Genomic DNA, 26285 nt, shown 5'->3' with positions numbered 1-26285 from the left:
GATAATGTGGCACAGTTTAGAAAAAAAAAAAGAAAAAAAAAAAAAAAAACTATAATGAGCAGAAAATGTTTTGCTGTTTTTCTTTTGTATGGATAGTTTTTGAATTTTCAGATATAACTGTCTGTATTGTAAAGAAATTCACTTATTTGATGGTATATTGGTATGACATATCGAGGAAGCAGTAATGGTGTAAACGTGATGGGTGAAAATGACGATGGAATATTTATGGAACGTCGTAATGATGCCTTGGTTGAGAAGCTCTCCGGGAAGGTGGCTGCATTAAAGAAGATAACAATAGCAATTGGTGATGATGTACGAGAACAAAATCGTTTGTTAAATGAAATGGAAACGGATTTCGATGCGTCGAAGGGTTTGCTTGGTTTAACGATGCGGAAATTGGATCGAGTTGCTAAAACTGGTGGCAAACATTTGACATGTTATCTTGTCTTATTTGCATTATTTGTTTTCTTGATAATTTATTATTTAATTCGTTAGCCCAAATTAAGGAATTATATACAGCGAGAATCTGTCCCTTTATGTCTTTTTTTTATGGCTTTTTTTTTACTTCTCTTCCATTTCATGCTTGTGCCAAGTTCCTCTACACATTTTTTGAATATTAAGTAATTTTCTAGCTTTAGCTTCCATGTAAAATCTTTAATCAGGGAAGTTTTTGTTAATTAATATCTAACTGGGAAAAGTCAGAGTTTCTTAAGCCTTAATGCATTTTTAAAAGTGATGGATCCACCACTATTCTATTATAGGTAAGTTGGGACTTTTTTTTTCTTGTATACATATACTTTTGATGACTTAATTCTAATCTGGTTGTTTTAACGTTTCTGGTTTCATATACTACTGTATTTCATTATTTAAATGTTCCCGTTGATGTAAAGTAATTATATATTTTAGTTATTATATGTGATAAATTACCCAATGTAGCAGATAACTATTCAGGAGAACTTCATTCCATAATTTAAGATATTTTTGTAAGGTAGCACTCCTGTAGGAATCTTACTGCCCTGGAGATATCCGATTCAGTTTCGTTGCATTAAAATAAGTCCAGCTATAGATGTACACTTGTGCAGGTATGACTTTTATTGGTAAATTTTTTTCGACGCAGGTCATATATATGCAATTCATTGACCACTCATTTTGAAAATGTTAACCTCATGACCAGGGAAGTGGTTTCAAGTCTTTGCGTAATTCTGTTGTTGCAAAGAGAGCAAATAATAGAGAAATGTTTCTGATTCGTTATTATTGAAATTGCCCTGTTATTAGAATATTCAGGGTGAAGTGGTGTAGTATTTAGAGAGGTTTATGAGACAGGAAAGGTAATATAGTAAGAGCAGATGGACTGGTTGAGATTTCTTGTAGCATACTTTATACAGCTTGAACACTTTTACAAATAATCAGATGGTTAACATCGACCCCGAGGCAGGTAGTTTCAGCCGAGTTGTTTTCAACTAAGATGATGCCATCTTTGGATCTTTGGGCGCATGCTGATGTTCCATGGGAACTGCAAGCAATGCAGGAATCGTTGCGACAAAGATTCCTTCGGCTCTTTCAATGCTAAGTTACCATAGCAACAAGTTCGAAGAGAAATAACGGACGGCATTGTCAGTGAGAAATACTACTGCTGTAACAATCTTGTCTCATTACTCCTTTGACATGTGCTAATAACTCTATCCCTTCACTCGTGTGTTCAATATATTTCCTCCTCTCTGCAAGCTTATTGATTACATTAAATTCAGCTCCTGTTCAGCATGTAACGTTATTTTTATTAGTTTATAATAGCACATTCAATTAATTAAGAACTATTAATATACTTGGCGCTGTTATATCCATTCATATCGCTCAACTTACGAGTTCATGATGTGAATTAAATTTCCTTCTAAAGTTTTGTATTCGCTTACCATAGCCATAAGATATGTCTGACAATTAGAACGTCTTGGTTATCTTCAAAATATGGGGATCGCACATATATAAGCAAGTAATTAAGTCCAACAAGTTGAGTAACATAACCATCTATATCTAATGTAAAATCGAGTATTTAGTGGGATTTGCGAATAATTTCCTCCTAACTTCTTGTCATTACTTACATCTCTGGAAGTGACATCTCTGCTAACTCCGTGACAATGGTTAGACCTCTCAGTACGACGTAATGTATGTTATATCTCCAATCAACCTGAACACCGTCTAACGAAATAGAAGCAGTACATGATTTCACAATCCTATGTGTGAACAGTGACCAGTCCTCTGGAAAGGTATTAGTACAAAATTCCGGTATCCCGTTAAGTTAAGCGCACTAGAGAGATCCGGTTGCAGTGGTGGGGAGGCACATTTCGATAATTAACTGTAGTTTTTGGTCTGCCATCAGTTGTTACAAGTATCATTGTGGAAATGTGTCCATACCCTTCAACTTTCCTTGTGACTAGGCGTATCACATAAGGAACTTCCGTTATTTGTATTGATATTACTGGATGTAGTATTAATACCGATCCAATATTTCTTCAGCATTTCACATTAGTGTTTTCTTATTTGTCATCATTAACTTATAAATTTAGTCTGCATTCCACTTACATTTAATTTGAATGATTTTTTTATGGGATCAAAATTTTCTTCAAGATCACAAGACTTGGTTTGCTTATTTCTTCTTCCAGTTTTCTTGAGCAGCGGTATATGCATCATAATGGATAACATAATAATCCAACCTTTTTACTGTTGCTTGACCGTAAATTCCGGGCATGGTTTCTCCCATATTTAAGAATAAATTATCTTCACATTCTTAGGTCGATGTTATGGACATAATTGCCTGTATTTTCTCTCTTACTTTGTTTTGTTGTATCTTCACAGAAGACATGAAGCTTATTTTCAACAAATTTGACAGTTTACAGCAGATTATAAAGATGGATGGTGACAATGCTATCAGAATTAATGAAGATGGGCAGACAATTGATGAACTTATGAGCAATAATGTTGGGTTGACATACAAGTACTCGTATTTTCCTTCTGCTTTTCTCTTTCAGACTAATTTTTTTATAATAACAAAATTTTAGAGGAATAAATGAAAAAAAAATTTTTTTTTTCTTATGTTTATAAGAAATAAGGGAAAAATTTATAAAAAAAAAAAAAAAAAAAAAATTTTATGATAAGAGAAAATTTTATGAATGGTTAAATTTATGAATTAAAAATTTATGATAAGAGAAATTTATGAATGGTTAGGTGAAAACGAACATTTTGGAATGGAATTTGCCTACTCATAGCATACTTGTTCCAGTGATTTCAATATATTGCCGGGTTATATCGGTTTTGACGTTTCTTCCGTGGATTTAACAACGCATTTAACTCGTGGTATTACGCTTAAAACACCATTGGTGTCATCACCGATGGATACAGTAACCGAATGCGAAATGGCGATTGCTATGGCAGTTAGATACCATTTAGATTATTGATAACTGATATACGCTAATTCAGTATGGCGTAAATTGTTTGTATATCTGACTCAGTCGAACTTTGCATAACAGTATGTCATCCTTCTGAAAGAACATTAAAACTTCATCTGTACTTGCTGGTTAGGCTATAGTGATGGAATCATTTTACAAGTATTAACTAGTAAGTATGGCTTAAGGATATGCTCGAATCAGCGGATGGCTTTAGTGGAGTGTTGGTAATATGCAAATTTCATATGTGTTCAGAAGGATTGGGTCGACTATTAATATATTAAGGAATCGCTGACGTAATCGACATTAACATAAAGATTGGATCGTATTAGTCGATTTATTCCTGCAAACGTCTTTGTAATAAAACAGTGTCAACATTTTTTTTTTTTTAGTTACATGGTGGTATTGGTATAATTCACGCCAATTTCGCCTCCGTGGAAGATCAGGCTGAAGAAGTTATCAAAGTGAAGGTGAGGTTTGCTCATCTAACTTTCTAACCTCATCAGTGTTTTTTTTTTTTTTTTTGTAGTTCACTAAGGTTTTAATTAGATTGTTATTGTTTGAGTGTTCGCAATATTTCAGTATTTTAAGCAGTTTTTCAGGGAGACCTATGCACAAATATTGACATGACTAGATATTTTCAGGAATGACGAAATATTTTTTGTTGTGCTTGGGAATTGTTTGTTATAACCAGAGTAGGATTAAAACATACCTAAATTTTGCAGCGTTATAAGCAAGGGTTTATAACACATCCGCATTGCATAAAAGAAATGGATACAGTGTTAGATTTGATGAGGATAAAGCTGAAATATGGTTTCACAGGAACACCAGTTACGTCAACAGGACATGTTGGTGGCCAACTGATAGGTATGTCTTTTTGTCAAAAAATTTCTCATCATCTAAATTTGATTATTTACAAGACGAATCATCTGGAGGAAAAATTAATTTAGGTGTCTAGAGATTGATTTTGCCGGTGTTTAAAACAGTTGGTTTTATAAAATTTATTTGTACTTCAAGTGTTGTTTGCTTGTTGTTCACTTTAAATCGTATTTAAAATGTAGGTTTGGTAACTTCTCGTGATGTAGATTTTATTGATGAGAGCAAATATCCGACTACGAAAATAAGTGAAGTAATGGTCCCATTCGACCGGCTTATAACGGGCAGCGAAGATCTAACTTTAGAACATGCTTACAAAATCTTAGAAAATGAGAAGAAAGGTAAGTCATTATTTATTGCATTTTGTTGTTGAAGTGATGGCCAAATGGTCGATAACAATTTTGAAATAGCCATTGTCTTAGATGTATTTCATGATCTAATATCGTTCCCTATTACTATTTGTATGTCTTCACTAACCGGATATCTTTGCAGGGAAACTACCTATTGTGAACAGCAGAAACGAACTGGTATCCTTAATAGCTCGTACTGATTTAAAGAAAGCTCGAGATTTTCCATGTAGTTCTTACGATTCGAAGGGACAGTTAAGAGTGGGCGCAGCTATAAATACCCGAGAATCCGCAAAAGAAGCGGTAAAGAAATTAGTTGCGGCTGGTGCTGATGTTCTTGTCATTGTAAGTGATAAATTTTACATTGACTTCGCTCACCATCTTTTCTTTATATCTTGCTTCCGTGGGATCACAAAGGTAGTCTTATTAATAAAGAGTCATGTTTAGGGTAACATTTATAACTGTATGAGTAAATCTAGAAGCGACACTGCAGGGATATAGCTATCTAAATTGTTCTACCTAAATTTGGGTAGAATCATTCATTTCTTTATTCTATTACAGACAGTTCTACAACCATATTTTTTCAAAATTATGGGAATCAACTTAAAAAATTCATTCTCTGCTATCTGGAATGACTTTGTGAGATAGGGACGATTATCGTTCAATTGTATTAGTTATAAATTCCCAAGAGATATCAGAACGCAAAAGGAGTTAAGTTGGTGGCGGAAGAAACTTAATCGGAAGAAAAGTTGTCAAAAAGTTTTCCTCATCACGTCAATTTCTAATTTTTACTTCGCTTGTTTCGATTTTTTGTAAAATTTAGGGATGTGCATAGTATTTATTCATTATTTCTTGTTTTATAAAAAATAGTATAAGTAGGAAAACAAATATATGGCGAAATTGAGATATGACGAAAATTATTTACTTGTCGTCATGTAATTTCTCAGTATTTTGCAAAGGATATTATACTCGAACTTTGAATCTTTGCATTGTTTACCGAACCGCATTACTTTGTGAATGTCTCTATATTTGTAGGATTCTTCACAAGGTGCCAGCATGTATCAAGTGAATCTTTTGAAGTGGATAAAGACCAATTATCCAGAGACGCCACAGATAATTGCAGGCAATGGCAAGTTGCATTATGTTGTTTTTTATCATACATTTTTGTTTCTGGAATAGTTTGAGCCTTTTTTTTTTTTTTTGTGTCATTGAGGCTTTGTATCGTATATCGAGAACTCTATTTTGTATTTGAGCAAGATAGCCTTTTGTCTCGTTCTGATCTCTCTCTCTCTCCGGTGCATTTTGGCATAATGTAGAATGTTGCTGATATTGTCTGCAAGGTGTGCATTTGGCAGATGAATATTTTGGGACCTATAATGTTTTTTGTTTATTCAAGTTTGACTTTTTATAAATCTAACGACAATGTAAGATGAGCGTCTGATACTGGAAATAATACATTTGATTAGTGTATTTTTCCAAAACATTTCTTTATTTTCAGTTGTAACACAGAGGCAAGCAGAAATCCTAATCAATGCTGGGGCAGATGCCATTCGCGTTGGTATGGGAAGTGGTTCAATTTGTATTACTCAAGAAGGTATGTACATTTTTGATCTGATTTCATAAACATATGACCTTCGCTGTTGTACGTGCTCCTCGGAGACAGTGTCATCATCGACTTAGGAGGCCTTAACTTTTATATTATGCTGATTGTGTTTAAATAAAAGGGATAGCGATATTTTCACGTCTGTATTACTCTTATTTCAGTTACTGCAGTTGGACGAGCACAAGGCACAGCGGTGTATCAAGTTGCAAAATACGCTAGAACTCGTGGGATTCCCGTCATCGCTGATGGTGGAATAAGGGATGTTGGTTACATCACGAAGGTAATATTGTGATGGATTTGTAAGTCTCAGTTTTTCAGCATAACTTTGTGATTCCAAGGAAAAAATTTGAAATTTCAGGCATTGGCACTTGGTGCATCGACAGTGATGATGGGTGGTCTTTTAGCAGGCACAACAGAAGCACCCGGAGAATATTTCTGGGGTCCAAGCGGTGTGCGTCTTAAAAATTATCGTGGAATGGGTTCACTGGATGCTATGGAGGCAAATGTCGGTAGTCAAGATAGGTATTTTAGCAGGTATTTTTTTTTTCTGAAATATTATAGTTTGCTTTTCCAATCTAGAAGATTTTTATCATTCTAGAAGTCTGAAGCATAAACGTTCATATAATTAAATTTTCGTTTCACATCAAAAATGTTATTTACTTTATATTTTTACTAAAAATGAGCTTGTTTTTAGTAGGTCAGATTCGATAAAGGTTGCGCAGGGGGTGTCTGCTACAATGAGGGATAGAGGTAGCATCCACAAATTCGTTCCATATTTGGTGCGTGGAATTCAACACGGCTTTCAGGATATCGGTGTGAAAAATTTAGATGAACTCAGGTTTTTCTTTTTTTAGTCAAATTTTGTTTTTCATATTCTTTCTTTCACCTTATTTTTCGCAGTAGTAATATTTAACTCTCTTGTATCTGTGTCTGTGCGGTAGGGGATATTGTTGGATGATTGTAAAAAGTAAAGTACTGTTATTCCAGGAATGGTATTGCTCGTGGTGAAGTCAGATTTGAACGTCGATCATCGAATGCTCAAGTTGAGGGAGGAGTGCATTCCTTGCACTCGTAAGCTTGTCCAGATTTTTTCAACAATTTCAGCAAGTTGTATTGTTAGAAACAACACTTTATTTACATACTAAAAAAAAAAAAAAAAACCCATACTTTGGAGAAAAATAATCACAACAATCTTGAAGTGCAGAAGTAATTAACAACTGTTTTCAGTTACGATAAACGTCTTTATTGAAGTGTGAGGGAGCCTGCACAATAACAAGTTCACTACGGATTTATGAGTTTTACTGTTGTAAATTTGTTGAATTTTTTCCCTTCATTTTTCTTTATAAGACAGGTTTGATAAGAGTTATGATTTGCCTTTTAATGGTTGTTAGTCTTATAATTCTCCTGAGAGATTCTATTAATAAAAGAAGTATTATTTTTAATAAAACCGTTTATTTACAGCATTTTTTTATCACTGTGCTAGTATGTTCGCAGCCATTTTTGTTTCATTTAATATTGATTTGTTTGTTTGGGTTGTGCTTTCCTCCTTTCACTTTTTACGGTCACTAAGGTTTTATTTTTATCCGAATTAATTTACCTCCAATATTTGCTAAATTTAATATTAGTGTTGGATAATGTGTTGTCGCTTATATTATTATATTCGTATAATGTCCACATTTGTGATTACGATGTATGTTATTTAACAAAAACTGATCATTATATCATTTAAAGTACGATTATTTGGTAAGATCACTTATTTCATGTATTGTGTGAGAATTGAAACACGTGTTGCTCTCATTCCTCGGTGAACACCACTAAGGTAAATCATTAATGACCATTACAGTATACATGATCCTGAAATTGCCATAATTGTTGAGATACATATTATATTCTTTGCACAGTAAAGTTTTAAGGTATTTTGGATTTTCACTTGACAACTTGGGCAGGTTGTTTATGAAGTCGTTGCTTCGTGTTGACTAAAATGATTCAGAAGGATGTGCGAAGGTGGAGTATATCGGTATTTGCTATGGGCATCCTACGATGGTGCTCGATTTTTGTCCATTGCTAATGGTAGTATCAATCATAGTGTGCTTAGTTTTCTGAAAGCACTTGTGCGTGATACTTTTCCAGATATTGGAATGCAATTAAAAATATCTCCATCAAGCAGGTTTGTCGTTTGTCAATAGTTCACATAAATTCAGCAATCTTAGACGTTGCAAATGTGGTTCGGTAATCTCTGAGACGTTGGGCGGTCCTGAAATTTCTTTTTTTTTTCATTTTTTTGTGGTGACATGGTCAATTCAGAACTGATGCGGGAGTACATGCAATGCGAAACGCTTTTATCATGCAAATTCCTATTAGAAATGCGGATGAGAGCAAAAGTAATCTGTTACATGACTGGAATCATAGGGCCAATGAATTTGTTGGTACATCATTCCGTATTCTTGACTTTCACCCTGTCTCAAAAGGTTTTTGTTCAAGGAGAAATGTTTCATACAGGTATATCTGTTTTCTATTTTAGTGAAATTCAATAGGATAAAAGATGAAAACTAAACCAGGTTTAAAAAAGTATTTTAAGTAAATGGACTGAAGTTTGTGTATTCCTGAACTTTATGGTGAAACTACTACTAATGAACATGTGCTCATTTTTTCCCAAAATCTTGTAGAAAATACAAATATCGATTAGCCATAGCGGAAAACGAGGAAGAGTGGTTGAAAAATACAGAACAACCGTTGTTGTGGCAATTTGCCGAAAGGCCATATATGTGGTTCTTGCCGAATGGTTTTGATATGCGGAAGGCCGCAGATGCATGTTCCTTATTCCAAGTGGATTTTTGATCCATCTTTCATCATTTTTAAATTATAAACTCATTATAAATCATTAAAATTGTAAATTCTGTCATATTTGTTGCAGTACTATTTCCACTTTCTACTTTAAACTCAGACAAAGTGTACTTTTTTTTTTCATGGTACACATAATATGGCGTCGTTCATGAAATATCCGCGACGTAATCGCTTGAGAACTGAAAGTCGCACTCCGACGATGAGACATATGCTACACGTTGGTATTTCTGGAGGTAAATGTAACTTATATTTTTTATGACTTCGCTGGTCCATTTATTTACTAAAAGATTGCATACGATTTTGCAGCACAAGGTGCAAAAGTAAAGCGATGAGTTGCATCACTCATCATTCGTGCAATAATTGTGCAGTAACAATAAGTTATTGACAATGTTAAATTGTGGTGGAAACTTATTCTAATGCTTTGTGCAATACGCAGCTAATTCGTGCTAGATTTTCAAAACATTTCGAAAAAAAAAAATATCTGTTCATACCACTCGCTAACGCATCAGCTTAATCAAATATTTTCTTAAATCAGGATAACTGAACTGAAGACAATTAAGCTTTGCAGGAGAAAGTCGTTTTGGTGGTGTTAACGGTTTCAGTTTAATCGAGATTAGTGTTATTTCAAGATCATTTTTGCGATCACAAGTAAGCTGTGTTACATTTTTTGCATCATAACGACTGAAATTATTCGTTGAGGATTAGGGTCGGAGAAGGATATAGGGAACTAGCGACATGAAGCAGTTATGTATATGTTTATTTTATAAAATAGGAGTCTAAATTAAAGCAAAGAACTTAATGAAGTAAATAAAACAGCAAACTTCATTAATTGAAGAAACTGGGAAAATTATTATGACATCATTATAACAGTGCCTCACCTAGAGGAATTGGAGAACTCATAACTTATTAAAGCGAACGATTTAAAATTTGTTATACTTTGTTTCAGATGATATTAAGGTGCTGATATTGCTTTTAGATAAGACATATGATACGCACCATTGTCGAGCATGCTTACGGCCGTTTGCAGTGGGAACGTTTGATTTGGTTCCTAAACAATCCAAATCCTGAAAATTTCCATAATTCCGGGATGGTAGCGGCTCCACCCCAAGGATTGTTCCTAGAAGATGTTGTGTACGATGAACGAATGTTTATTAATCCCGTACCGTACCATTACCACAGCTGGGATGAAACGGATGAAGTGCTTTGTGATGAATCGTTTTAATAAAATTGCAACATATATATAATAAAGATATGCTAATGGAAGTATATTCGTTTATATCCATAAGTTTCTGTTTAATGCATTGCAATCCGTATTTCCATTAATGAACATTTTCTCTTGATTCTTTCACCAATAGTGGGGATATACGAACCGTCATTCTCTACCGATAGTAGAAATACTCTGATCAAATGGTCACCTTTCCTGCGGAAGTATCAGATTTCAAGATGTAACCACTTTTTATTTGTTCACATATCAATAATTTGAGTGTGGAAGTTGTCGTGCAGTGACTAAGTAGGCCTGAATATATCAACAACCAAGCCACATATAAATAAGAGAACGGTGACGTGTCGGAATCATGACTTATTTAATAGTATATTTTTATTCGGAAAGGTTTAACTATTTCTGGTGTGTCAGAACATCAAAGCTAGAAAAACCTTGCATTGGATAACCGACAAATCCCGAATCGGTCAGTCGTGATCGTCTTTGCTGGAATTATTTACGGTTAGGGAATAGCTGTTTTATTCCGGTTTCTACTGTCATGCTCCACAAATTTCAAGTTAGATGCGTTAATTGGTGAGAGTATACAAACACGTATAACTTGTTCGCAATTGACGCCACTGGAATGTCCAATGTCCTTTACTCCTCTTTAACAAGCTTGATTAACAATAGAGAAGGGACGACCAAACCATGGAGATGAATGTAGTGGATGTGTGAACGCATGGGTAAGTTTATGTCTGCCCGTGTATATACATAAATGTGTGCAGGTCTGCCTACATTTTTATATGCAACGATCGTTATACACCATCGCGGAGAATCAGACCGCTGTAGTAGATTGCTATTTCTGCTTATTGCCTTTAACGTGGCATTAGTTGCGTAGAGATGACTCGAAGGTTGGCGAAGTTTTCGTTCGGTATAGATTTTGCCTGATATGAACTAACGACGTAACCATACTTATGTGTGCTCACTAATAGCAACAGATAATAATAACTGGTGGGTGTGTTATTCAAGCTCGGAAGGGTAAGGAGTGAACTGAGTGTTAGTAAGCTGCAAGCAATGTTTCGGGTTCCATACAGAGGACTTTGGGGTACGGTGGGATAGAAACGGTTACGCGTGTATAGCGCGTTGCGTATGGTTTTTACTGTGTTGTAGGGTATACGGGGTGTAGGCGCAGCGGAGTTCTGGATTGTTGCTTAACCGTGTTTGTGGTTCCAAGAAAAGGTGTTGTTTTTGTTGTTGTGTGAGGACGTAAACTATGGCAGATGATACAATACCTGATGAGCAGACACTGTTCTATCGTGGTTATCTTAGTGTGAACGCTGAGGCTACCTATAATATCAATAAATCTGTGAGAAATTCTAGAGTTTCGGTAGCTGTTGGTGTTGTTTTGGAGCATTTACATTATGGAATGTGCGGTAAGCGCTCTGATGAAATAATTCATTAGGCACCAGTTCTCTACTGTAATAAGATTGCTATTTTGGTTTTTCATGCATTTGATTATGTGCGTGCACGCGTGATTTGCGGCATTTCATGTCTTCATTTTGTCAGGTTACAAACATATTTGGTTTTAGCACCCATGAGGCTTTATTTTTTATTTAAATATACACTAATGTGACTTCCATGACTCACTCCACTATATATTACTGTTAACATGACCTAAGATTGCTTATTTGAGATTATCTCATTGGTTAATCAAAAATGGGTAAGGCAGAGCATGAAAATGGTCAGATGATGAGAATAAGAGAAATAACAGTGAATAGTTATTTTCTAGTTATGAATTGGGATGAGTATTTGGAATTTATATTCTTAGTATTGTTCCACTTTATACCTTTTATTATATGGTGGGCTGAATTTTTTACATTGCTTTTGGATTATTCTACGTGAAAATTAGTGTGTGCTTATGGCTGGTTCTTTGTTTTCTATCTGCAGAAATGTTTTCTTGAAGCAGTTGTGTCTGAATCATTTTTTGTTGGTTGGCCTTGTATCCCTCTAGTTCTCTTTTTATTAGTTGCATTTTTCTGGATTAAAGCTCTGGATGCTGTTGTTTTGTCCCTTTCTTGAAGATAGCTTATTGCGAATTAAAATCAGCCCTTCGTTGCTTGTGATCGAAGAGGGAGGCAGGCAGTGGGTCGTACTCTCTATGGCACAATGTAGTTTGGAGTGTCTGTTATACAGATGCATGTACCAACTTGAGGGCGTTGATTCTGATAGTTCCTGTTTCCGCCTGTTCGACATTAGAAATTTGAGTTTTTAATTGTGTTGAGGTATAGTATGAGTTTTGATTAAATAAATATAGCCTGGCACGAAGGTAATAAGTCCTAAGAATGGATTAGGATTTCTTTTTATGCTTTGATCAGATACATAGCTTAGTGCAGCTGCTGTGTAGGCTTTAACCTTAGCCACATAATGTGTTCTTGATGTTTCCAGTAGTTTTTTCCTTTTTTCATTGTTTTTATGTTCATTACGTCCTTCATATGTTTTTTCGTTGTCGATTATAGTGCATTTCGTTTAAAAATGACAATTTTTTCAGGGTATTTTCTAGATAGTCCGTAACGACTAAGCTTTCGTAAATTTTGATTTATATAAGGCTTCTTTCTTTATCTAAATTCCTTATCCTGTATTCAAGTTTTGGTAATTGGATAACTTCTGTAAACAGGTCAGTTGTTTGCATTTAATACTTATTATATTCTTCGTTTTTCAAAGTTGTGTAAATATCCTTGTCTGACAAGCTATTTTGTCGGTTATTATTGAATTAATGAAAGGCAGTGAAACACAGCTGATAAAAGCATGACATCCTCTCTATAGAGAAACATACATCTCATATATTAGAAAGGTAATGTGACAAATTCATGTTATCTTTATAGAATCTTATGGATACTCAGGATAGCCATCAGGAAGAACAAACTCAGAATTCAGAAACTGTTAATGGTGGTACTGTTAGCGAAGGAGGTTTGAAAGATCTGGGCAAAGGCAATGAAGACAAGTATGCATTTATTTCGTTTCTCTTAGTTCACTTTCTCCTCAGGGAAGTGCAAGATAATGTGATAGAGTATTTTCGTTGATTTGTTATTTACAGAAAAATATTCGTTGGTGGAATAGCCTACGACGTTACAAATGAAGACTTATCGCAATATTTCTCGCAGTATGGTGAGGTAGCACAGGCTCAGGTGAAATATGATCGAAATACGGGTCGTTCTCGTGGCTTTGCATTTGTAGAATTCACAACCGGTGAGGCTTGTAGAGCTGCACTCAATGCAAGAGAACAATCGCTCAAGGGAAAGACCGTTGAAGTTAAGCCAGCAAAATCTCGAGAGAATAAGAAAGTGTTTGTCGGTGGTTTGCCTGCTGACCATCCAGGTTGATATATATTATCAGATATTTCATCCATGATATTATTTTATTCTGGTATTCTGATACAGTTATACTGCTGAGTCTGTTCCAAGTTCAAAAGCAAACTGCTTCATATTGTTTAAACTCATTTCTCTGTGTCGTCAATAATCATGCGTATGATTTCCAAATACAGTAATCAAATCTCGAACTGGGTCATTCATCATCAGTCAGTGGGACCGAAGCGTATGTATCATGTGGGGATAGTGTGAGCCACCGCGGATTTAATTGCCATTTTTTACAGAAGAAGAACTGCGTGCTCACTTCGAACAGTATGGAAAAGTGGAAGATATTGAATGGCCTTTCGATAAGCAAACAAAAGCTCGACGAAATTTCGCATTTATTGTGTTTGAAGAAGAGGAAGCGGCTGAACGGGCATCGGCTACACCAAAACAGATGTTTGGATCACGCGAGGTTACTTAATTTTCTACATATAATGTTTTATGTTAGTTCTCCACTTTTGTTTTTCGTCCCGTTGTCTTCGTTTGTTTGTTTGTTGATTCTTTTATACTCATTTGCAGTGCGATGTCAAGAAAGCTGTTCCTCAAGGTAAGCGTTTCCCGGGTGGTCGAGGTGGTGCTGCAATGCGAGCTGGATATGGAGCTGGTCGAGCAGGTGTTATGAATGGTTGGTTTGGACAAGCTGGATGGGGTCAGATGGGAGCGTTTGGTGCATATGGCGGGGGTACTGGAACTGCAGGTGGCTGGGGTGACTGGTATGGTAATGCTGCTGCCGCTGGATATTATCAACAGGGACAGGCCGGTGGCTATTATGGTAGAGTTTTTCATTTTAATTCGGATAGGCAACATAGAAGGGCGTTTTACTGAAATTTCTATTTTCGTGCAAATTGTGAGTTTTGCTTTTTTCTTTTTTGAAAAAGTTATTAGTACGCTGCGGAATTCTAGATTTCATATTTATGGAGTCTACAATTAATTTAGGTGCCGGCGGTTATGATGCTTATTCCCAAGGAATGACCCAACGTGGGGCAAGTCAGCAGCGCTATCCACAACAACAACAATACTGAGTATTCCACTAAAGCGGCGAGAGTTTTTGTATTTTTGTAATGGTCTTCTTTCTTTTTGTCGATGATTTCCCAAATTCATATCTTTGATCTGTCGTTGATAAAAAAGTTCTGTAACTTGGACATTGAGCACTAATCAACAGTTCTTCGCATTATAAAAGTTAACTATCTCTAAAATATCCCTCATAACGGTACCATCTTTCATTGGTTTTTTAACAAATTGGAAGAAATGTATGTCGCAAAATTATTAGTTTTTGCTTCAGTAAGCTAATTTGTGGTTGTAGCAGTTGTAATGCTCTCACTATATGCAGTTTCTTTTTTTTTTTTTTTTTTTGTTTTGTTTTGTTTTGTTTTGTTTCTTTTTTAAAAGGTTCTCTGTTGCTACCATCCTGGAGTATGGTTTTGAGTGAGATATCCCACATAATGCTTCACTTGTCTTTTTGACATATTCATTCAGTTTTGAATCTACAGCATTTTTGAAATCAAATCGAATTTTTTCACAATAATTTAGTCACTCTTTCTTTTTTTCTCTCTCCCAAACATTCTATTTCTTTGGAATTTCCAGAATAACAAATGTACCAGTAATTTTACTGTTTCATCAAACCACTTTGTTTGGCGTTGTGGATCTTATATTTTCTCCATTTATGCACAGCATTGAAGCGATGATCTCAGCCATTTCACCAGTAGGTGTTATGAACCTTTTTTCTTACATTTCTGTTGTGAAGTGTTGGCTGAGTTCATGTTTGCTTGTACGCTTATCTTGTAAGCCTTCGTGAAGTGTTGGTGTTCACCCACACATCTTTTAAAGTCCTTTTACCCTCTTAGGTCAAGCCCCTGGTCCTTACGATAGTGGTTTTCCTTTTTCTTTCTTAGTAAGCATTTAGCTATATCTTAAACATGGAATGCAAAAATGATATGTCCATTTTATATTGCAAACATTTAAAACTTTCTTAGTGAATTTCAGGAAATTTGAATTTTTAATATTCCTTCAACACTAACTAGGTGTCAGCATGTGAAAGTGACAGGAAGTAAATAACAGTCTATTTCAGTTTTGTTTCAGAAACCTTCGAGTCTCTCGTATTACCTCTCAAAGTCATCTTAACACTGCAAAGCGTTAATGTACGCTGCTTATGTGTTGTACTAAACCGTACTGTATCGTTGTGAATTTCTGCATCTTGTCTCTCAGAAATTTGAGTTTTTTTATATTGATTAAATGCATACCCAGCCAACGATGCCTTCAACAATTCGCAACATCTCTGTATTTGTCAGTCAATTATTTTTATTTCTGTTTTTTGAGCAGTTAGCTAGTTTCCTGGAATTTCGGTTTCTTATTTAGAATATTTTTGAGTGAGAAAATAAGTGCGTGCATCCTGTTTTCTAGTTTTCCATTTTATGTTTGTCCAATCAAATTTTATATTTAGTTGCATTGTGTTGTTTTTATTTTTTGAATTAATTGCCCCTTCTTTTTTGACATGAATATAAAATTACAAAAAAGATGACGTGCCGTAGCCGAACGTTAGGTTTCGAAAAGCCAAAATTTAAAATTCCAAGATTTTAGGAACTACCAGTGTTTGGTCTGGTGTTAGTATGAGATCAGTATAGTAGCCACAGGGAAATGTTGACTATGCCCTCGCGGTACAGTTTTTTTTTTTTTATTACTGGATTACTGCAGGCATTTTTCATCTCCCTTACCTCTTTTCCCTTTTCCCATTTGTCATTTCTTTTCCATTCTTATGTTTTCTTTTGTCATGAAACAGAACTGTTGGTGTATTTGGTTTGCTTTTGTATTCCCGAGGAAAATGGACTGTCCAGTTTCTGTTAAACACTCGATTTAGTTAAAGCCCCAGCTTTTTGTTTAAATTTATTCTACAGTTTTTTCACTGAATATGTAAGTGTTAAATTTAAGAATGGCTTAAAGGCCGGTGCGCAGTTTATTGTTCACATGCTCAAGGTGCTTGATGCTTTTTGTTTCGCTCTGAGCGTTTTTGTCGTTCTGTAGTTTAATATGCAGCGTTTCTTCGCTTTTTCGGTAAGGAAATAGAGTGGGATTTTGAAAAGATATGGTGGAGTTGTCCTATAATTTTGATTAAAATATTGTATTAGCACATTGAAATGATTTATGCATCAAGTTCTTGTTTCACTATTTTTTAACTCAGATCCAGAGATTTGTTAACAAAGAGGCAACAATACGTTGATTTCATATTATGATGTGAAACATTTTGATTACGCCTTATTTTCTTCTGTTTTATTCTACTCCTTGCCGCTTTTAGTATTTCCTCCCATCTTCCCCTTGGAATTCAGTCCAGCAACTTTTTCCATTATTTTTCCTTGTACTCTTTGCTCTCATCGTTGTTATCCCCATTACGTGATGTATTCTTTCTCCTCCTACTCCCCGTGTTGTTTACTTTTCAATACTGCTTTTTTTGCATTGTTTCGTAAGTTTTGTTCCACTTTATCCGAAGCAGAATTGTACGCCTTCAGCGATGTTCTAACATGTCACAAAGTGTAAGATGTACGTGTGCTGTGTGTGTGTTTGTGGATGTGTGTGGGTACATGTTTGTCTGTCTGAATCCTTGTGTGTGTGTGTGTGTGTATGTGTGTATGTGTGTATGTGCATGTATGTATGTATGTGTGTGTGTGTGGATTGTTGAGGCATATTCTTTTGAGTAATTTTTTAAATGAGATTATATTGTACCAGGATATATTTCCACTTATCTCTATAAATTCATTTTGGTTGCTTGCGTTAACGCTTCATTTTGAGACACTTTCATTGTTCCTAAAGTCGATAGTGTGAAACATGGTTACTAACGTTGTCAGTTGTGGAGCAAATTGATGTTGGATAAATTGAAAGTTGTAGAGTTATATTTAGTCCTTTTATTGTTTACTCTTAACAGAGGTTATTAATCCTCACAGCAATGTCTTCGGGCAGTGACTATCACTCTTGGTTCGGCTTGCGGCTCCAGATGGACTGCTCAGTAATTTTCTGTAAACATTTCAAGAAAATGGTTGTGGTAAAGCTATCTTGAAGTGAAAGGGATGAGAGACGCTCATATGTGCAATTTATGGTCGGAATTCTGGTTGAGAAGCTCTGACTCACCTGTACTCATATTTCTTAGCATTTATGATTCTTATTGATTATTTCAGTCTTTCGTGTACTACAGGATTGTGGATATTGCAGTTTTTTTATCAGTGGGGAAGTCGGCTCGCCCGTCACTTGAAGTTGGGATGTGTTGAAGTGTGAAAATTTGCTTTGATGTTTTGAGGATGATCTCCGTTTTATCAATGTGGGGAAATCATTTCCAATGCTAGTTCTTAAATGCCTGTTTGAAATATTTAATTTTCTCTTGTGTCGAAGGCATATTAGCTTTTGAACGGAAGTCATACCATCTAAAAGGTTTTGAGAAATTGCAGTTAAATTGTTTATCGGTTTACTGAGCTAAAACTATATTGTAATTAGGTTAGTGTTCCTCACTTCTTCGCTGTTGTTCCATTTCGCAGTTCATTTGGTTCTGCCTCTTTGGTCAGATTTTAGTATGACACAAACATTGGATTCGTTCATCAACAAAGTAATTTCGGTGATTACTGGTGATGGCCGAAATATAGTCGGCTTGATGAAAGGCTTCGACCAGACGATCAACCTGGTACTGGAAGATTCACATGAACGTGTTTTTAGTGAAGACTCGGGCGTTGAACAAATTCCGCTTGGTTTATATATTGTCAGAGGCGATAATGTGTTAGTTGTAATTACTACTTGTGGAAAGAAAAAGTTACTTGTGTAGGTAGTAGTCATATTTCCATGTCATCGTAATAATAAAGTTTATGTACGATCAAGTTGTCAGTTTTCGGGGAAGCTTTATTTGTGTTTTGCTCTCTCGTTTGATGTCCCTCGATTACGACATCGACCACCACTTTTGCTTTTTGACATTGTGAAAACGGAGCACCCCTCTGAGTCTCATTTTTTCGAAAGGTGATCCGAAGAGCGTACTTGGTTAGCATGTTGGATGTGTCACTTTTTGACCTGCTGATTATATAGTGATTGGAAACATAATGATTTGTTGATACTCCAAATAAATCGTCTTAGCGTTTGCATAAGGGAATGTAGTTATTCCGGAAATGATGATGGAAACTGGATCAACTCAAAATTTCGAAGTGTGGAACTCGATCCTGGAATCAGATCATATTGATGTAATTCGTGTTCATTACTATCTGTGATTTTTTTTTTTCAGAGCAGTGATTGGTGAACTGGATGAGGATCTCGATAAGCGTTTAGATTTCAGTAAGATGAAGGCACCACCACTGGGTCCAGTGTGGTTACATATGTAGAAAAAAGCTGCTGAAAAATGCAATGTGGATTTATGATCTCGGCATCTACCGGATAACGATCTTTGTCTTTTAATATGTAAGTGTTGGTGAAAACTCGGTCAACGGAACTGATTGAAATTTTGGCTTCAAATTTCTAAGTGTTTTAGTAATATACTTATATTGTATAACTGCGCTTATGATAATTATGCAGATACCGACCTCTATGCTATTTCTTTTCAAATCGGCGGTTTGTTGTCTGACAATCTTTTTTGTTGTGCACTACCCACCCAACAAAATTTACCGGTTTTTGTCATAGTCGTATTGAAATGTTCTAGCATTTTTTCAACAATGATTCATAAAAAAGTACTAATTAGGTCTTTAAACATTCTTGTTGTTCTTGTGGTTCTTCGTCATGCTTCTATCTATAAATGGTTATGTAGCGAATATATTTTTAGCAGGATGATTTCTGTCCTATATCGGCAATACCATTGTGGTAACATTCTATGTTTTATTTGTTAAATAAATTTTTTTCAACCCTGACGTAAGTTATTGACGATACCCAACAGGAATTTCCATCAGATGTTTACCTGGACTTTGCTATTTTTTCCTTAATTGCTCTGATCCTTATGCACTCCACAGGATGAATTTTTGTTTTAGCAGTATGCAGTCCACAATACTTTGGTTTGGTCTTAGATATCGCGGAGCGTGTGAAAAAACAAGGAATTGTTGATTGAACTTTGCTTTTGCCATGTGTGGGTGTTGTCGGAAAACAAAAAAATTTCCTCAGTCCGTAAGTCCGTAGGCTGCCGTATGAGATACGGTTTGCACAAGATAGGTGTAAAACACATGTATGGGCATTTAAGCATGGTAGATTTAAATAGAAACAGTTTTGGCATTGGTGTTTTCCGCTGTTTACATGTGTCTCCGTTGTCTATGGTACGCAGTTTTTGCCCTCCATTTATGGACAAAGTTTCGGATGGGTTGGTTTGCAGGGAATGCAGTTTTTCTTTTCTGTAATTATTTATAAGCAAACTGTAAGGATTGGATAGTTGGAAGGAGCAGAATGAAACTTACAAAATCGAAGTCATTGTAAACTTAGTACATCTAACTTTGCCAACACTTAGATAAATTATCTTGGAACTCTTCTGAGAAATTTTGGACTCATCTTCTGCTGAAGTTTCATATATGATGATTTTGTTGTTTCAGAAGAATAGGAAATAGACAAATTTTTCCAGGCAGCAATCCAATCAATGTACTTTCTTATGTGTTCAAGTTTTATATTATCCTTCAACTAATGCTTATTTGATTAATAATGCTTTCATTTTATACTTATATTTATACAAGTTTGTATGTTATGGATGACTGCATGCCGTTCCGTGAAACAATTTCTAAACTTCTATTCGCGGTCATATCTATCCTTCTTATCATTTCGCATGATAATCTTTATCAATCTTTATCAAATCTTTATCATTTCGCAAAACTCCGTCTTAGTGTTTAATTTGTGGAAGGAGTAAGGGTTTTTGCATTTATCCGATCCTGATTTTGAAATATGTGTTTATATGTACTGTAGTTATGTAGACAAGTGATAGTTTATGAATGATTGATGCTACCTTAAAAAGATATTTGAATGGTAATGCTGCCAAATTTCTTCATGCTTGCCGTGAAGGCTCGTGTTTGGATTGTTTTTGCTTGGATTATGATTTGTTACAGTGATACGGTCCTGTAAGCTGTGTCCGGAAGTCGTCTAATAACTGGGACGAAGTTCCTTCAACTTTAGAATGGTACTTTTTATTTATTTCCTAAATTAATGATTTGCAAGATAGTAGTACACTTTTGCAGCATCTATCACCAATTAATATTTGTTATTCATCCCTTCTAGATTTTGTTTGTTATGTGTACCGCATGCGTATTTACAGGAAGAGCTCTTTGATGATTTAATTTGTCTTGATGAAGAAGGAGAATCGCTGGAATCTAGCACGGTGTGGTCCTTTTTTTATTCGAGTTGCAATATGTTAGCTTATAATCTGTATTGTATTAATTGACTGATGTTATACTGAAGCTTTTAACCATTAGCTTTATCTTCCTATTTTTTCTTCAGTGATGAAAAATAATCCTTTGACTATTTGTATTTTAGAGCGAAAATTTACTAGAGATCAACCAAAAAACTCATCACTCTGGGATGCAATCAGAATCATGTGCAAATCACCGCAAGAAGCATGATAATATTCCACGATGTCGCTTTTCTGGTGTCAGACAAATGTCTCCTAGATATTGTTTTCATGAGAAAACGTCTGATGTGACACGGAACGATTTTTATGGAGATGCAAAATCTAGGAGAATGGGAAATACGGATGAACTTACTATCGACAGAAATTTTTTAGAAGTTGATAGCTGTAAGAATATTTCTAGTATCTGTTTATGTTTCTTGTGTTGTAGTCTGAACCGACTTTTGTATATTTCTTTAGTCTTTTCCAATACTGCTAAAAACAAAATTTGATTTTCAGGCGAAGGAGATGACACTGATTTCTCAGAGTCAGGAAACCAGTCACCAGGAAAGGGAGAGAATAGGTGACGAATGTCTAATTGAATTTAAATTAACTGGATTAGATATTGGTATTATGCTACAATGCTACCGCATTGCTTACTTTTTTCTGGAATTTTCTCGAACTAGTTAATTTTCAGTGTCACATGCTGATGTTTATTATGTAATCATTATAGGAAAGAAAATAAAAGGTTAATTTATAGGGTCGATGTTAATCATGTAAGCTTAACATCATCAATGGCTCTACAAATATATGGTGATGATGAAGATTGGCCTTATCTTTCCGGCGATGTTGATGAGGAAGCCGTACGATTAGCAGCAAGCTTGGACGCAGACGTAACTGAGGCAAAAGATGACTCACAACAGGATCAGTGGAAGGAATGGAATGCAGTGGAAATGGAAAAGAGGACCAACAGATGGGATACGCAACCATATTGTAACAGCAATGGATCATCTCATCACAGCAAGACTCCAGATAAGCTTGATGGTATATGGTCGCTGCATCTTTGGAAATCTATTCTACAATTATTCGTCATCTGTATTATTTTCGCCAGCACATTGGAAAAATGTTGCACTATTATATGTGCTCCGTAGTTTATTTCAGCGACATGATTCTACTCAGTTTTCTTCGGTTGTTTTGAAAGTACGAAAAATGCTATTCCACAATCGACTCCCAAGTAAAATTGTGGGATTGTTTTTAAAAGCTCAGGCAGACGAAACTGAAAATGAGGAAAAATTGATTCGTATAGTTTTAAGCATATGAAAATTACTATTCTAGTTTTTGCTGATAATCTTTTAAGCAATACTGGATGAAAAAATCAAGGAATATGCATCAACAGATGGATATGGAAAAAGACAAAGATTGATAAAGGTTAAAGGATTATTAATTCAAGGAACATATGGAAGCTTTTCTTCTTAACACAATACTGGATTGTGAAACTAAGGAAGAATGCACAGAGTACAAATAGCAAAGGATGAACTTTTGTTGGTTTAGAAGATCTTCTTGATGGATGGAAGATGTTATTATTGTTGTTACGCAGAAGACGCGTTGTGAGTGCAAAAATCAGCGGTATATGGAATCATATTAACGGAAAGTTTTTATTTTTCGAGAAATAGATTGGTCTATAAAAGATTCGAGTCTGTCAAAACATAACACCAAAGAGTGTCTTGATTTCCATTCTGGGATGAGTTCAAGAAAGAATGGATGAGTAATGAATGAAGAATTTATGAAATAGAAAAATTGGAAATGGGAATGTTTGTAGTCCATTCCCTTTCAATCTTTGTGAAAAGAAATGCCATGAATATCACGATGCAGTTGAAATTTCATTTCCATACTGTCTCAAATGTGGATGACGGAGTGTTCCAAATCGCTCTAATTTTTTATATCAAAGCGGTACTCGATTAAATTCGAAAAACACTGGTGATTTCGAAGTATGAATGAGGACAATACAGTTTACCGATCTCTTGAAAATACTGCAAACCAACGAAAATGGCATTGTCAAGGTGCCAACAAACTCTCCTGTTACTGAATGTTCGTCAAGTCTTGGCCGATAGTTTCAGAGAAAAAAACCTAAAAGACGACAGAAATCTTTTTTAGATGGCAAGAAAGAAGGAAACGATTTTGAAATTTAAGTCGTTTTTTAGATCTGAACCATTCATGGGGCTGGGTGGATATATTCATGAGATGAGTTAGGAGTGTCGCATAAGCCGGTTTATTATCATTCACAATAAAATTCTAAATGTTCAGTAAGTATATCTGTTCATACGAACTTCATTCGGTTATTTTGTAATTGAATGTTCATTGTCGTAATAGGTTTGTTTTGCGGTGCGTTAATTCTTTAATCCTAAAAGTTTCAGTTTTAAAAGTTGTTATTTTTTTTTTTTTATTGCATGTCTCATGATGGCGAGACTGTCTTTACGCAACATGAGTGGTATTTCAGACTCGAAACGACCATTAAGAAAATTTTCTCCATTCGCATCAAGTAGAGAACGCCGATCAGTAGTGCATGCACATCGTGAAGCAAGTCATCATGTGGTGGACAATGAATATTCGCGATACTGTCGTCAAGAGCTAGTGAAACACCATGATTTATCAGGACGACGGGATCGTGTGGAGCGTATTTCACTTTTTATGTCTTCACGAAGTCGTCGAAGTTCTCTGCAGACCAGGGTTGGACCATCATTACTTTATTCAAGGAAGACGTATGTGCCTTATCCTAATTCCTATAGAAAGGATGATCTATTGAAAAGATCTAGTGGAATCAGTGGTGTCGTTATCAAACGGTCGTATCAAATCAAGACCCAGTTATTGGACAACGTTGCAAAAAAAAGAAAAGTAAATTTTGAGAATTCGGTTCATAAAATGGAGTGTAATAAGGCCAAGTCAGATATCGTTCCAAAAAATCCTGCAATACTTCCTCCCATTGCTAGTGCTGCACTCCCAAAGGCTGATGAAGTGAAGGCTCTTACTGAAGAAAAGTATGCTAAGGTGAAAGTACTTAATGGAAGTGTTCAGTTTTCGAAAAAACCTGAACATGAAGAAATTCCGAAGAAAAACTTGCGATGGATTTTGACTACCAATCAATTTCAACCTGGTGGAAAGGAAAGTTTCGTGGAACATAAGAACCGCAGTTATTCAGAGGCAGTTTCAGGTAATTAATCTTATTCTGCACGTTTATGAGAAGGAGTGGGAAGCTTCGAAAATTTTAAAATTGTCAAATTTATTTCAAGGGTATTAGCTCTTATAGTAGAAATCTTCGATAATAATGTACGACTGAAAGGAAGAAAATGCATTTGGAATTCATTTTCAGGATGTCAAGTTACCGCCGTGATAAATAGTCGTCAGGATACACTAAGAAGAAATCCAATCAAATTACGGCTTCCTAATCTTCCGTTACATGATTTCTAAATAAAAAATAAATAAATAAGCTTTGTCAGAACAAATATGGAAATGTCATTTTACACTGTTTTTGTTTTACAGCGCTATTCATGAAACATATCACTGATTTCTTGGAAATACCTACAGATTTCCATAAAAGTATGAAATGATACGGGCATACTTGCCAAAAATTGGTTTCATTTTTTCTCTGTGTTTGATTTTCTTTTTTTTTTCGGCATTCTATGCGTTGTTTGTTTTGAAGCTGGAGTTGTTATTCAATGTGATTAATCTAGGTTATTGTAACATAAAGTTCATACTTTTCTAGAAATTGTTAATCTGTGATGTTCTGTTAGGTTTCAATGACATGTTTTCTTTTCCTGTTTGTTCTGTGCTTCTGTTGTATAAAATCTGCGTAATCATGCAGTATCACTTTGTTCACTTTAGTCACTGGTTCCGTACTAATTTTTATTACATTTATTATATTGTAATTTGATTTGTACCATAAATAATTGAATAGTCAATGCTGCCTGATGATGAAGGCATTATATCAGCTACTGTTCGGGCAGCGGATTTATTTGCATTATGAATGTAATATTTTAACCATTATTTTTATTTTTTATCCTTTCCATCTCCCTGGTTATTTCAATCCATGTTCTTTTGTATTTTTAAGTTTGATTTATAAACTTCTTGTGGTGATCATTTTAGTGTTACCTTTGACAGTAATAGTCGCATAAAAATGACGGAATTTAATCAGTACTGTCTTGTGGTTGAATCGTTTTCCCCTCATTTATAACATTTTATATTATTCTTAGATGAATACAATGATATACATTAGCTCGGAATGCAAAGAAAAAGAAACTTAGCTTTAACTTTCGGAATCATGATTTACTAGTTGTTATTTTTGCTTCAAAATGATTCGAGAAATTCGGTCAGTGTTGTTTTAAAGGAACCTGGAAAGGCTCCTTTCAACAGTGGTTTCGTTTACTGTCATTGGGATTGGTTCTCGAGATGGAATCTGTTTCGGTTGTGGAAAGATGCTTTAAGTTATTATAGATTTCCTCCCAGTGACTAACCGTACTACTCGTTGGATGAATTTGAATAAGCAAGTTTGAGATTTCTGATTACTGAATTGTAGAAGATATGGCAAAAATGATTAATGAACGAGTTTCAACCAGTGCAGACATCTCCCCAACTCCTGATTCGATGACTGTAACAACACATATTCAACAATTAGCGGACAATATGTATAATAAAGTTGCAGCATATCTTCAAGGACAAATCGAAGGTATCAGTTACGGAGATGAATATATTGTCCAGAAGCTATAAATTTAAATAAGCTTATACTAACACTTTTTATGGGTTTTAGATACCATTGCGGAATATAAGCTTTTGAAGAACATGAATAATGCTACAAGTCAGCGTTACGATGACATGAAGCAGGTGGCAAATGGTGTAGCAGAGAAGCTCGTGCAACTGAATTCTAGATGTAATCCTTTGTTGTATCTCAGTAGTTGTTTGAGGTTATCGAAGAAATTTCTTTTTTTTTATTTCTAGGACTTTACAGAGACATTAAATTTTTTTGCAGATGAGTCGTTACGTCCATATTTGCAACAGATCGATGAAATTGATGAAAATACAAGAAAATTGGAAGAGGCTGCTAATGTTTTGGAACGTTATGTTACCACTCTGGGTAAGTGACCTGGCACTTTTTGCGTAGACTTTTTGTATTCGATCTTTCATCCACGTTAATTGACCTTAGATCTATTTTGAGATTTCATGTTTTAGAAACGAAATTCCGTGAAATTCAGCGTGATGGTGTTTCGCCTAACTGA

At 35.2% G+C, this 26285-nt stretch overlaps 8 protein-coding genes across 8 annotated transcripts; all 8 read left to right on the top strand.

The window, feature by feature from the left end:
• Window positions 1-198: 198 nt before the first annotated feature.
• On the top strand, window positions 199-1570 carry Bma-nbet-1 (Uncharacterized protein; the record flags this gene model as incomplete). The annotated part of the gene is made up of 2 exons (XM_001897657.2): window positions 199-436; window positions 1446-1570. The coding sequence occupies 2 exons, from the start codon at window positions 199-201 to the stop codon at window positions 1568-1570; spliced, it is 363 nt and encodes a 120-aa protein (XP_001897692.2).
• Window positions 1571-2903: 1333 nt separating this feature from the next.
• Bm5924 (Uncharacterized protein) lies at window positions 2904-7512 on the top strand (the record flags this gene model as incomplete). The annotated part of the gene is made up of 13 exons (XM_043074556.1): window positions 2904-2989; window positions 3275-3425; window positions 3830-3907; window positions 4163-4304; window positions 4499-4654; window positions 4806-5005; window positions 5696-5789; window positions 6159-6254; window positions 6425-6543; window positions 6622-6797; window positions 6958-7101; window positions 7251-7334; window positions 7491-7512. 13 exons carry the CDS (start codon window positions 2904-2906, stop codon window positions 7510-7512), a joined length of 1548 nt encoding a protein of 515 aa, XP_042930490.1.
• Window positions 7513-8257: 745 nt separating this feature from the next.
• On the top strand, window positions 8258-9101 carry Bm7101 (Uncharacterized protein; the record flags this gene model as incomplete). The annotated part of the gene is made up of 3 exons (XM_043074555.1): window positions 8258-8430; window positions 8568-8762; window positions 8930-9101. 3 exons carry the CDS (start codon window positions 8258-8260, stop codon window positions 9099-9101), a joined length of 540 nt encoding a protein of 179 aa, XP_042930489.1.
• A 142-nt stretch (window positions 9102-9243) lies between these two features.
• Bm14794 (Uncharacterized protein) lies at window positions 9244-10329 on the top strand (the record flags this gene model as incomplete). The annotated part of the gene is made up of 3 exons (XM_001897659.2): window positions 9244-9340; window positions 9676-9755; window positions 10084-10329. 3 exons carry the CDS (start codon window positions 9244-9246, stop codon window positions 10327-10329), a joined length of 423 nt encoding a protein of 140 aa, XP_001897694.1.
• A 2864-nt stretch (window positions 10330-13193) lies between these two features.
• Bma-sqd-1 (Uncharacterized protein) lies at window positions 13194-14734 on the top strand (the record flags this gene model as incomplete). The annotated part of the gene is made up of 5 exons (XM_001897661.2): window positions 13194-13306; window positions 13400-13680; window positions 13955-14124; window positions 14232-14484; window positions 14649-14734. 5 exons carry the CDS (start codon window positions 13194-13196, stop codon window positions 14732-14734), a joined length of 903 nt encoding a protein of 300 aa, XP_001897696.1.
• Window positions 14735-18264: 3530 nt separating this feature from the next.
• Bma-lsm-8 (Uncharacterized protein) lies at window positions 18265-19054 on the top strand (the record flags this gene model as incomplete). The annotated part of the gene is made up of 2 exons (XM_001897662.1): window positions 18265-18464; window positions 18958-19054. 2 exons carry the CDS (start codon window positions 18265-18267, stop codon window positions 19052-19054), a joined length of 297 nt encoding a protein of 98 aa, XP_001897697.1.
• A 1757-nt stretch (window positions 19055-20811) lies between these two features.
• Window positions 20812-24483, top strand: Bm18137 (Uncharacterized protein; the record flags this gene model as incomplete). The annotated part of the gene is made up of 7 exons (XM_043074554.1): window positions 20812-20814; window positions 20950-21012; window positions 21168-21426; window positions 21538-21601; window positions 21779-22062; window positions 23516-24226; window positions 24386-24483. 7 exons carry the CDS (start codon window positions 20812-20814, stop codon window positions 24481-24483), a joined length of 1482 nt encoding a protein of 493 aa, XP_042930488.1.
• A 1110-nt stretch (window positions 24484-25593) lies between these two features.
• On the top strand, window positions 25594-26285 carry Bm7102 (Uncharacterized protein; the record flags this gene model as incomplete). The annotated part of the gene is made up of 4 exons (XM_001897665.2): window positions 25594-25738; window positions 25820-25939; window positions 26039-26143; window positions 26239-26285. The coding sequence occupies 4 exons, from the start codon at window positions 25594-25596 to the stop codon at window positions 26283-26285; spliced, it is 417 nt and encodes a 138-aa protein (XP_001897700.1).

This window comes from Brugia malayi, assembly GCF_000002995.4.
Source record: "Brugia malayi strain FR3 genome assembly, contig: Bm_v4_ChrX_scaffold_001, whole genome shotgun sequence".
Lineage (NCBI taxonomy): Eukaryota > Metazoa > Nematoda > Chromadorea > Rhabditida > Onchocercidae > Brugia > Brugia malayi.
This window is presented reverse-complemented; position numbering and strand designations above follow the sequence as displayed.